This window comes from Doryrhamphus excisus, chromosome 1, assembly GCF_030265055.1.
Source record: "Doryrhamphus excisus isolate RoL2022-K1 chromosome 1, RoL_Dexc_1.0, whole genome shotgun sequence".
NCBI lineage: Eukaryota > Metazoa > Chordata > Actinopteri > Syngnathiformes > Syngnathidae > Doryrhamphus > Doryrhamphus excisus.
Window position 1 is genome coordinate 36,394,797 of NC_080466.1, and position 13,016 is coordinate 36,407,812.

At 41.7% G+C, this 13,016-nt stretch overlaps 1 protein-coding gene across 4 annotated transcripts in view; it reads right to left on the reverse strand.

Annotated features, from left to right (window-relative positions):
* Positions 1 to 12,231, reverse strand: part of pappa2 (pappalysin 2) — a 40,966-nt gene extending 28,735 nt beyond the window's left edge. For 3 of the 4 annotated variants that reach the window (XM_058086591.1, XM_058086583.1, XM_058086608.1), the window contains exons 1-8: positions 11,062 to 12,231; positions 5,939 to 6,171; positions 4,349 to 4,570; positions 3,652 to 4,250; positions 3,291 to 3,439; positions 1,067 to 1,206; positions 691 to 844; positions 355 to 547 (exon numbers count right to left, since the gene is read on the reverse strand). In XM_058086591.1, the coding sequence (XP_057942574.1) occupies positions 355 to 547; positions 691 to 844; positions 1,067 to 1,206; positions 3,291 to 3,439; positions 3,652 to 4,250; positions 4,349 to 4,570; positions 5,939 to 6,171; positions 11,062 to 11,776 (2,405 nt within the window). In that variant the 5' untranslated portion in view covers positions 11,777 to 12,231. The remainder of the gene's footprint in view (positions 1 to 354; positions 548 to 690; positions 845 to 1,066; positions 1,207 to 3,290; positions 3,440 to 3,651; positions 4,251 to 4,348; positions 4,571 to 5,938; positions 6,172 to 11,061) is intronic. The other variant, XM_058086600.1, reaches the window with a different exon arrangement.
* Positions 12,232 to 13,016: the final 785 nt, after the last annotated feature.

Sequence of the window (13,016 nt, forward strand, 5' to 3'; positions counted from 1 at the left end):
TTGACAATTTGAAAACTGTCATGACACGACAAAAGTCACACCATATTGAATGCTAATCAGAAAATGCAGGAAAACCGAGGCAAAATTTTGGCATATATTTTCAATGTAACTGAAAAACTTGATAACCAAGGGCGTACGCTAACCGAGGCTCCACTGTACTTGAAACCCTTTTTTGTGGAAAATTGTATTTGACCCAGCTTCACCCATCCACCTCCAGGGGCCCCAAGCTAAGTCGAGTATGACGAACACGGTCATCATTATGTATGGAATGTATATAATAATGTGCATTTACAAAATCAATGACACTACATTGTATGTTAGGATATTGTTAAGACACTGCAAAATGAAGCATACCTTTGATATAGTGGTCCTCTTAATGGTGCCAGCCAATAAATTGAAACAGAATCTGGACTCTGGTCGGTCACTATTGGTGCTATAGGAATGGAACCGGGTAGATGTTCTGTCAGCCAGTTCTGATAGACCAAGTCAACATAACAGTGCATCCTGGCAACTTGGTTGGGAGTGAAACGATTGGTGCAGTTGTCGTCTACGAAGGAAATGTAAAGAATCATTGAAGAGGTCATCTTTATAGATTAGGTTCCAATTCCAGATCATTTGCTTCATCCCATAGTTGGTAAAACAGATACTGGGAGATACTGGTCTTACTTTTTTTTTTCACAAATGCGCTACCTGTGTAACTCATGTAGTTGTTAAAAGGGGTGTCCTGGTACATGGTGTTGCCGCATGTGTCATTAACAGGTCCGGGATCATGGCAGGTTTTGGACTTGGGTGTTGGTGCCGTGTCAGCACACAGATCTCCTGTTTCCATGGATGGGGTGGTCTCCTACAGTTGGCGAAATAAGTCGTATCTGCTCATTTTGTAAGTAATAGTAAAAATAAATGTGGAAAAAGTGGTCAAACCCAGGTCTTCCTAATCTCCTAACAGTGTGGCCAACATGTTAACCACTCGTCCACCGTGCATCTAAATTATGAGACATGGTTCTATTTTCTAAAGGCAAGCTATTTGATGATAATGAAGTGACTCCATTTGTCAGCCCACTTTTACCTGACAAGGGTCATCGCAGGAGTCGCGTTCACTCACTCCCTTGAAGACATGGTACAGTCCAAATATATGGCCCATTTCATGGATCATCGTGTTGTGGTGACCGATTGTGCCAAAATAGGATGGGTTCAGGACCATTCCACCTGAGGAAAAGAACTAAATAAGAATCATGTTTTTAATATCAGTTAAACCATTAGACCATTAAATGAATGGTATTCATTCATTTTCTACCGCTTATCCTCACAAGGTTCGCGGGGGAGCTGGAGCCTATCCCAGCTGTCTTCAGGCGAGAGGCGGAGTACACCCTGGACTGGTCGCCAGCCAATCACAGGGCACATATAGACAAACAACCATTCACACTCACATTCATACCTATGGAAAATTTGGAGTGGCCAATTAACCTAGCATGTTTTTGGAATGTGGGAGGAAACCGGAGTTTCTGGAAAAAACCCACGCATGCACGGGGAGAACATGCAAACTCCACACAGAGATACCCGAGGGTGGAATTGAACTCGGGTCTCCTAGCTGTGAGGCCTGCGTGCTAACCACTCGTCCACCGTGATACAGGCAGTCCTTTGCAACTACACATTCAAACTCATCAACTCATTTTTGACAACATTTACGTCCCATCCTTACAGTTATATTGTATGTTTGTCGTCTGTTTCTTACATTCTTACTTTCCCGATACACCGCACGTGGTGCAACGTTTCACGGCACGGCGATCCCACCCAATGTTTCTGTGTTTTGTTGTTGGGTTGCTTTGATTTTCCCAGTGGATAATTGTGTCATGATCGTGAGAGGATAATGACAAAATGCCAGGAAAATATCTGCCATTTCGTTTTCCATCCAATGTGAATGCGAGCAAGCGTACAGCACAAGAGGACAAAATGAAAAGCACATTTCACCATATCGCAATTCACACCTGATCAAAGAGGCCAAAAGAAGGCCTAGTCTACAAATGAAAACAGAGGTAAAGGTAAAATGATGACCTCCAACAAGGACTTCATTATTTTTATACTGTGTCTCTCCATGTTTGTGTGTTAGCAGCATGGAACCAATAACCAGACGTCGAGCAAGTCAGTGTTTTGCAAGTTCCAAATCTTTAGTCTCGAGTCTTGATTCAAGTTGAGGGCAAGTCACAAGTCAAGACCAGACAAGTTGACTCAAAGTCTGAGTCCAACATTTCTTGTTTGTTCTTCAACCTGATTGGATGTTAATAGACGTTGATTCAGTGAAGCAGATTCAAGGGGAAAATATGTTGTCTTGCTGGAAATTACATAATAATGATCATGTTAGTTGAATACCTTGAATGGGGACACGTTTTCACCACTGCGCCATGCGAGGATTGGAACACCAATATCAATGAAATCAAGATTCATTCACTCATTCATTCATTTTCTACCGCTTATCCTCACAAGCGTCTCCGCAAGGAGATGGCCGAGGATGGAATTGAACTTGGGTCTCCTAGCTGTGTGGCCTGCGCCCTAACGACTCGTCCGCAGTGCAGCCTATCTTCAAGATTAAACACTTAATGTCCGAAATAGGCGGTCGAGTGGTTAGCACACAGACCTCACAGCTAGGAGGACCGGGGTTCGATTCCACCCTCGGCCATATCTGTGTGGAGTTTGCATGTTCTCCCCGTGCATGCGTGGGTTTTCTCCGGGTACTCCGGTTTCCTCCCACATTCCAAAAACATGCTAGTTTAATTGGGGACTCCAAATTGTCCATAGGTATGAATGTGAGTGTGAATGGTTGTTTGTCTATATGTGCCCTGTGATTGGCTGGCGACCAGTCCAGGGTGTACCCCGCCTCTCGCCCGAAGACAGCTGGGATAGGCTCCAGCACCCCCGCGACCCTCATGAGGAAAAAGCGGTAGAAAATGAATGAATGAATGAATGAAACTACTGGACATGAAGAGAATTTAACCACAGAAGAGACTTTAGGCTCTGGCTTGTCAATCACCTTATTGTTCATCATGACTAGCTGCTAGCCAAAGGTCAGTTGTGTACCGACTACACTCATGACGCCGTAGGCACTTCCCATCCCTCACTGAATATGTATCGTGGAGGAAATCAGGACAACCGAAAGCTTCATAAAAATCCGATTATAAATATGCGGTTACACCGCTGGTTTGTAAGACTTTGCTAACATCAGAGCATTAACACCAAAAAAGCAAGATTATGACAAAAACATATTGTACTTCCTTGGTTGGAGGTCACTGAATTACCTTGGTGCGTAAGAGCTTCCTTTGCCCATGGCCAAGTTGCAGCTCCTGCTAGCTCTTCTCGTGCAGAGTTGCTGGCAAAGAAAACGTTCAGAATGTCTGCGCCACTCAAATGAAGCTCCTCCTTCAGTTCTTTCACACTCATGTAGGCCCTGTGTGAGTGAATCATGGGGGCGGGGAGCAAGTGGGGGGTAACAAAATGACTTTTGATGAATTTGAATCAAACAGACCAAACAAGAAACTGGTGATTCTTATTGTCCCTGCTGTGGTACGCAGTTGTGCATTTCAATGGTATGCCGATGAGTAAATTGGTCGTTAATGGGAGTGAAGTGTAAACTGTGCAGGGCCACTTGCCAGTCCCCACCTGTAAGCGGACTCCGGATCAAAGCAGGTCTTGAGGACATCCGTCACCTCCGGGTCGCAGCAGTCTCCGTCGTCGTAGTCATAGTGTATACTGTTACATTCCGTGTTACAAACTCCATCCTGCCTCTTCCAACTGGAGCAATGTCCCAACCTCAGGCAGTCCCCGCCATCGTGCCCCGTATTTGGGTGGTCACACTCCGGATCACACTGCCGGTTCCCAATTTTCCCGATTCGACAGTTACTTAAAACAAACCTCTGGCGAAGACTAGAGTTTCTGACTGGGTACACACTCAAGTCAAGGGTGATATTGTAAGGATTAAAAGCGTTCGTCAGGGCCCGGTGCTGGAGGTGAATCTGGTCTTGTGACACAGTTGGGTCACTACCATCGTCATTGCAAAGGTTGACGATCCTGTAGCGGATACGTTTGTGAGAGCGGAGGTGCCAATAATTATTGTAGCCAGAAATGATGTCGGTGTTATCACAAGGCGTGAGACCACAGGGTGGCGGCGAGAAGGAGGAGACAAGTTCCGGATCAGGGACTGGAGTGGCGATGATAGCTGGGTGAAAGCCAACTTTGTATGGAGTCCACATCTTTTCTACCTGCAAAACAGGAACTATTATTGTTCCGGTCAACTCCAATAGATCATATTGTTAGTAACAAACAATGAGAGCTGAGATCTTCAGCAACCAAAACTTACATTTGCAAAGTCAGCCCATAAAGCCAGAAGAGGACTTGTTTGTTGGAGTGGTCGCATCAGCAGGTCCTCGTGAGAAACAGCGTAGTCCCACAACACCACACCTCCCAGTAGACCTCGAAAGCTCTGTCCCTGCTCTGACTGGTTACTACCCAGGAAGAAGCTTCTACAGGTCTTCATAAAGGGGCTATACAGATCCCCCTGCTGGAGACTGCTTTCTCCCACCTGAAAGAAAAATAATTGCAAAGGCGGTACTTCATTTGGCAAAAGTGCAGACTTGGATAAGATGCCACTTGATTATACAAAGTGTAGATCTGAATCTGATCTAAAATTCCTAAAGTTCCAAGACCAAAACCATTGTTGAACAAAAGAACATTAAGTCTTGTCTCGGGTTTTCATCAACATCTTGATGATCCCCAAGATCTTTGGGAAAATAGCCTGTTGAACATTTTGGGGGGTGTGTGTCCCATTACATCTGGTGTAAAAGTAATGCCAAAAAAGTAATACAGAAAAAGAACATCATACCGAGAGTAAAATATGGTGGTGGTAGTGTGATGGTCTGGGGCTGTTTTGCTGCTTCAGGACCTGGAAGACTTGCGTGATAAATAGAAGCATGATTTCTCCTAAAGAAGAATGTCCGGTTGTTGGTGACCGCAAGCTGAAGCAACTTCCAAAGATCTAAAACACACCAGCAAGTCCACCAAACCAAATGAAGACTATGGAGCGGCCTAGTCCAAGTCCTGACCTGAATCCTATTGAGATGCTGTGATATGACCTTAAAAAAGTCTTCATGCTGGAAAAGTGACTGAATGACAACAATTCTGCAAAGAATGTGCCAAAATTCCTCCACAGCTCTGTAAGATATTGCAAGTTATTGCAAACGCTTGACTGTAGTTGGGTGGCCTAACCAGTTATTAGGTTGAGGGGGCGATCACTTTTTCATACAGGGACATGTAGCTTTGGATTGTTTCCTTTTGTTTCCATGAAGTTTCATTTAAAAACTATAAATTGAGAGGTTCTATTGAAGATTAATTATCAATCTATTTTTTTGTCTGGCTTTCTGTCTGTCCCACCTCCTCTATTTTGAACTTGTAGGACCATAATCCTTCTTCACACAAACACACTTCGGCCCCCACTTTCGGCAAGAAGCTAGACTTTTTTTTAGATTATTACAAGTCTCCACCACTTTTTAGAATTTTTTCAAAAATTTTCCTCGCTTTGACTTTAACCGACGACTGCCTGGCGTCGCAGCAGTCGTCATCCACGCATGTAAACACTGTGAAACACACTCATACAAAATGTAGGGAAAATATCACAGAGCGATTATGAGGTCTGACATCACGGTTTTGTGATGCCTGTGATTGGCTGACTGGTACGCCACCTCTCGGCCAAAGTCCGCTGGGGTAGGCTCCAGCAAACCTTTGCGGCCCTTTGTAAGGATCGAAATTGGTTGGATGGATGGGGTTTTGTGATGCAGACGTATTAGTCCTCTGAAGGCACGCTAATGCGGATGTCATTCAACTGCATGTCACAAAATCTCCACTACCCCTTTAAGAGTGCTGTCAAAGGCAAATACGTAGCAAAAGCACTCACCTTAGCTCCATCAACATACAGGGTCATGTTGTGACTGTTGTAAGTGGCAATCAGGTGAGTCCAAGCATTGGCTCTGTACTGCTGGTGGCTAAACACGGTGGTGGATTTCAAGGCTCGATCCGTGCGAAGCATGAAGTAGAACCGTGCGTCCTTGGTGCCGAAAGAGTCCGTGGTACCAATACCTACTGACCATCCCTTTTCACTCAGAGAATGGGAGCAGTTGTCATACACTCCTGAAGAACAGAGATAACAGTATTTTACGGTCATGTGCGCACAAGAGAGAATAGACAGAGAAGACAACAGAGGTATTTTTCCATGTGCTCTTGCAACAGACAGACATCTGCTGTACAGATGTCAAACTGTGGGACAACAAGAGGTCAGGGAACCCCTTCCCTCTCCGCAACGATGTCTGCAGGCGCGTGTGAAAGGGAGGAAAACAAAATGCAAAAACATCCTCACGGAGATGAGTGACTCGGACTGGTTCAATCCATTTGTAAAAAAGCAGTGGTGTCAACAGCACGGGACTGCAGAAATACGCTACACAGTCAAATGTTTGTTTTCCAACCCCCCCCTCCCCATCCAGTTTTTGCATGATTCTCGCTTTATCCACTACAATTGTTTTTATTTTAAACAGTTTTTTATCTAATATCGCTGCACTTTCCTGTATCATTCCGCTAAACGGAGTGCCCAAATAAAGCGTCCTACATATTACATGAAGTTTACTCAATGCATTTTTTAATGGACTGCTAAATAACCTGCCATGGGGTCAAAGAAAGGTACAAATACCAGCAAATTGAAGAAGAATATACAGGAAGTCTGCATCAACAATAATCCATTCATTCCTCTTTATAATTATTTCGCATTATTTTTTTGCATGTATAACAATAAATATTCTCTATATATGTATTCTCTAGAATATTCTCTTTTCAAATTGAAGTCGTCCCACGCCACTTCCCGCTTCAACCTTTGCGGCTGCACCGTATCATGGCTTCACTGCATGGCTGTTGTTTCACGTTTGACTACTAAATTAAGTATTTAAAGCATAAACGTGGCTAAATTAACTAAAATAGAAATATACTCGCGCCTTCAAACGTAGCGTCCTCATCATCACTGAACAACTTGCAGTATTTGTCGTGTGTACAAAGCGTGTGTGTGTGTGTGTGTAATCCTAATGTATAAATACATATGTATTGATTAAATATACACGTGGATTAGCATGCATCAAATGAAACAAACCGTAGGCTAATGGAGTGTGTGTGTGAGTATACATTATATATTATTTATGTATTAAATATTTTTTCTTACTATGTTTACTATATTGGGTAATAAAAGTGTAAATATGACTATGGGGCGGTGATTCCATGTCTAGATAATAACATCTCATCCATAATAATAACATCTAATAATGTTAAAAAAAACATATTTGGAACTGTTCTACACTCTAATAGTGAAAATATTCTGTTTATAAATAAGGACTCCAAATTTGTGGAAATTCATTTTTATTACAATGGGGTCTAGCCGTGATAAGTGAGGGATAGCTCTAACTGGATTTACGTTATTTCCTATGTGAAAATTTGCCTTAAATACGATTCAAATGGGAAAATCTGACCTGATCTTTTCAATATTACACATCTGGCCTGAATATTCTTTGGTATTAATTACTAAACATAAATCTGTGATAAATATCGCAGTTAAAATTACCAAGTTCTTGCATGGGTTCTTTACAGGGCTCATTTTACATGAAAATATTGGTTCCAAGTTCCAAAAATTCAAAAGCATTTGACCTCAGATTCCTATGTTGTTCTCTTGTTGGTATCATTTCCCTGGTAGTTTGTGTCTTTGGTGATAGATATTATTTTTTAATAAAACAATTTTCTATCAATACAAAGGAGGCATTTGAATGCTGATGTTTGGATCATTTTTGGATTCATTTGAAAAGGGGTGCAGAGGTTGTAATAATAACTTGACTGTTGGTAACAGTCGCATTGTAGCATTGTAACATTTGAAATCGCAACTCGATTACCATGATTGGAAAACAATAACTGCGTCAGTACGAAGTGGACCTTTCTTGACCTGCTTTCTATCAACAGAACGCTTCACTGCCTTTAATTATGTAGCCAGTAATGTGTTGTGACAGCTAAAAGTCTTGCCAATAAAATATAACGTGATCCATGAGAAGAAACTTCAATGTGACTTCCTGCGTTTCCTTTGCAAGTTTTGGATTATTGTCACTTTTCTGCACCCACAGATCTTGACCACAATGCTGATACCCTTGGCTTGAAACGCTGTCTGGTGTGAGGAACTGATTAGTTGAAAAAGTTACGATTGCTGCGAGCCGCTAGCAAGCCAAGTTAACCATCGCTAGCAGGCAAACTTCAAAGGAATTCCCTAGCAGTGTCTCACAAGAAAAAAAGACAACAATCTTGCAACCCGGAACCTCCCAAGCCCGGAGTACCCGGAAACAGAGAAATACAAAGAAAATGGATGAGGAATCGGGCACCATTTGGGTGAGTGATGGACACAATAGCCAAAAATCAAAAGAGCAAACATACGGAAATATGAAAGGACAAGCTAACTATGATATTTAGTAAGCTAAGATGTGTTGTATATTTCAGGGAAAATAGCTTCAATCTCAGTGTTGTGATATCGGTGAAAAAAGCCTATTAGAATCTGCAACTCCCAACCACTTCTGCCTCTCATTTGCTTCTTTAGCAAAGTTCAAACCTGAACAAATATTTCCTGAAATCTACTAACTTAAGCTCCATGCTAACGCGTTGAAATCTTTGACAGCAGAGCGGGAGGAGAGCAATCCGAGAGTTTGTTCCCGGATGCGCCTATATAAGGACGTCCGGCTCAGTATGACATCACAACTTTCTGAAACCAAGCGTTCAGAGCCATCCCAAACTTCTTCCAGGGCTCGCTTCCAAATTGAAACGTTGGTATAGTTTAGCTGAGCTGTTCATCAGCTATTTAAAAAAGTTGAAGACCACAGCTTAAAAAAACAGAAACCCTCCTAAAATAGAAATAAAATAATCAAAACAGGACTCAATAATGAGTAGCTGTACCATTCCATTCCACTTTGAAGCTGTACTTAGAATCTCTCTAAGATCAAATAGTGCAAAATGTAAACTATTGCAATTTTTCACTAGTCTCAAACTTGTGATAAAGATTGTATTTGGTACACATGATCATGTTGAAGCCACCTGCAATGATCATAACGCGTCATTCCTTCTCTAATAACTCTCCAATAACTTCACCAAATGTGAGCAAACCACATTATGCACCATGTTTTTCTCACATGTTTTCATCAGATGCCTGTGGTCAGTGTGTCATTCGCTACCGCAGGAACATTGCTTTTGGTTAGAGCTCAAAATATTTGTTTTCTGCAGGTCAGTCTTTTTTTTTTGTAGATGTGCTGAAAGTGGAGACTAAAACAACAGCCTTCTAAAAGTAAGCATGTATACACTCACCACACACTTCATTAGGCCACTTATTGGCAGGAGGCCATTACGGCTAGATTAGCCTTGAAAAATAGACTTACTAATGCATGATATAATAGAAAGAATAATAACTATGATGAATGAAATACAGCATGCAAATAATGACATGGATTATCAATAAATTATATCTATTTCATTATATAATAAAATAAATAATACCCACAATAGAAATAGGGTTCTTAATCAAGTAGCTGCTTTAAACTTTGTTTATCCAGGAAGTCTACATTGTAGCACACAATGCTACCAAACATAAATAAAAAAAACTTTATTGCTTCACTTTAATGCCTGATACGTTTAAAAATTAAATAAATAAAATACATAAATAAATAAAAAATAAAAAATATAAAAAAAAAATACAAACTTAAATTATATTAGAAAGACAGGAAGTGAACAAATGTAACAGTTAGTGATTGTAAAAGTACCAGATGGAGGGGTAGGATTTAGTAAGCTTTGCTTCTTCCTACTCCTTTTGGACATGTGGAACTGTTAACTGATTATATGATGCATTCAATTGTAATCTGCAATCTGCAAGTGTACAACCACAGGTACACTTGTTTAGGCAGATATAATGACATAACATAAATAGCTCATGAGAGTTTCATTTAAGACAGGGGTCTCAAACACGTTGCCCGCGGGCCAAATGTGGCCCGCACACTAATTTGAGGCCCCGCCTTGATATGAAAGTTTAATGTTAATGCGGCCCGCGCAAGTTTGTTATGGATGCTATAGGGTATCATGTACCCAGAAAAAAATTATTACGTTTGATTAATGTTCATGTTAAAGGTTAAATAACTGTTAATAGTTATCCTCCCTATCTGTGTGGAAGTGGTATGTTTTGGCTATTTAAGTTTAAAGGAAATAACTTGAAGGCTACCGTTTAGGTCGCTAGTTTGCGAGTTAGCATGTGTCTCAAAACCCTGCAGTTGCGCAATATGTTGTAAATAAAAAGAGTATAAATGTGACTATAGTCGTGTTTTGTCATGTCTACAGGACTCTAATAATGCTTTGTCCATTTTAATCTGAAAAAAATAATTTGTCTACCCTCCAACTATATGTGGTTTCTTAAGTTTTTATTATTTGCTGTTTTATTATTATTATATTTATTTATTACTGATTGATTGATTTTCTTTATTCTTGATTTGTTTATTTATTTTTCATCTTATTTTGTGTAGAAAAATAAAAAAGTAAGATATTTGAGAACAGTGGAATGTTTTATCAGAGCTTTTATTGTAGAAAATTGGAACCAAAGTGAAGTTTTTTTTTATTTTTTTGCTTTTAATAAATGTGTTTTGTTTTTTGTTTTTTTGAAAACCTGATGCGGCCCAGTCTCACCCAGACCCAAGCTCCAGTGGCCCCCAAGTAAATTGAGTTTGAGACCCCTGATTTAAGAGATGATATCTAGCAACTTCCGTGGTGTTTTTCCCAAATCCCATGTATTTTGACACAAATAACTAGAACATTGGATAACGGAAATTGTTACTTTGATGACCTGTTTTTGTTGCTATTGTTATATTTGTCCAAACAACCGGCCATTAAAGTGAACAAGAAACTGTAGAAACAAAGTTATGACGTATTTGTAAGAAAGGGAGTGAGTGAGGGATGCTGTTTGTTGTCTTGACTCACCTGCAATGACTGCGGGATTGCTCTGCCCCCCTTCCGGGTGGACCCACAACTCCAGGCTGAACTTAGTCCTCGGTAGCTCAACTTGTGCGCTCCTCTTGAGCCTGATCTTCTCCTGGCGGCCGCTGAAGTGGAGTACCGTCATCCAGGAGGGGGGCGCCCCTTGCACAGCTTTACCCCACTGAGACGTGCCTCCGGCGGCACGGCTTGTGGTGGGACCCCCGTCTTCCACCTCCCAGTCCTCCTCTGGGCCACTGGAAGAAGGATGAACCCCTGCTCCGCTGGAATGATTGTTTCTGTTGGCGGAAGTGGAGTTGTCCCGGTCCCGGTCGTCATGAGACACATGGACGCTTCGGGCAAACCTGGAGGCGCGAGGTGGACGTCCTGGGAATACACCAGACGTTCTTTGCTTTCCAGGCAGGTCTTCTGAAGCACCGTGAGATACCGCCTTGAATATGCAATCACCGTCGCAGAAGGTGGTGTGGAGCTTTCTCCGGGTCGTCCTCCGAATGGCCACTGGGTGTTGCTGAAGAGTCGGTAAGGGCCAGCTGAAGTGCCGGGGGAACCTCCAAGACAGCGAGCAGGGTTCATTTGCCTGGCGTGAAAGCTCCCTGTCCGCCCGGCCCGCCAAGGCGCGTTTGTACCGGCTCAGTGCACCGCACTGGAGCAGCATGGTGTTGGAAAGCACCACCATAGCCAGCAGGCTCACCGATAACATCTTTCTTTATATGAGTGACAGATAAATAAATCACAGAAATATGTATTAATTTGAGATCCTGACTACTTTTCAACTATATAAAAATATCCAAATATTTTCTAATTTAATTGAATGAAATCAATTCCAGTGAAGTCCATTCATGTTTCCTTTCTGGAGGGAAAATACTTTGTCATTTTCACAAAAAACAAGGAAGTTGGTTATGAAATAGGAACTTATTTCCAGTGTCCTTTAGTGCTGATGTACTCAATGAACTGATGGGCATACAGAGCACACGTCTAGTGGGCACAAAATACCTGACCTTTGTGATGTTTAAGGCATCCCATTTCCAAAATCAATGAATAGAAAATGCTAAAATGATGCTAAGTGTGAATCCAAAGTCCTTTCCAGTCCTTTCAAGTCCTTATGTCTTGTCCCGTTGCTTCTGCAGCTTCTCCACGGTCCATGCAGTTCTGATGTCCTCCTTCATCTCCCCTCTCTTTCACTGGGGAGTCCCAGTCCTGACATCATTGCTGCTGAGGAGGCCGTCCTACCTTTGCCTCATCGTTTTCTCTTACTAGGACATCCTCCACCCTCTCCTGCCAGCAGTGCATTCCCCCGACATCTGCAGGGAAGACGTGAGTGCTCATAAAGTATATGTGTCTCTTTTTAACCTACTTTCATCATTTGTTTAGCGTGTTTGGGTTCTATTTTGCTTCTAGGACTTGCTTGTTGACTACACTTCATAATGATTAATATAATATAGGAGTCTGGACATGTTGGCAAAAATGCACAGTGAAAATGTAAGTTTAATTTAAATAGGTAAATATTTCTTCTTATTATGTAATTTATTAATAATACAATTGAATTAAAATTCAAAATATTTGCTTTTAATAAAATTTTTTGAAATTATTTAATTTATTATTTCTTTATTGTGAATTATTAATTCATTCATTCATTTTCTACCGCATATCCTCACGAGGGTCACGGGGGTGCTGGAGCTTATCCCAGCTGTTTTCGGGCGAGAGGCGGGGTTCACCCTGGACTGGTGGCCAGCCAATGACAGGGCACATATAGACAAACAACCATTCACACTCACATTCATACCTATGGACAATTTGGAGTCGCCAATTAACCTAGCATGTTTTTGGAATGTGGGAGGAAACCGGAGTACCCGGAGAAAACCCACGCATGCACAGGGAGAACATGCAAACTCCACACAGAGATGGCTGAGGGTGGAATTGAACTCGGGCCTCCTCGTTGT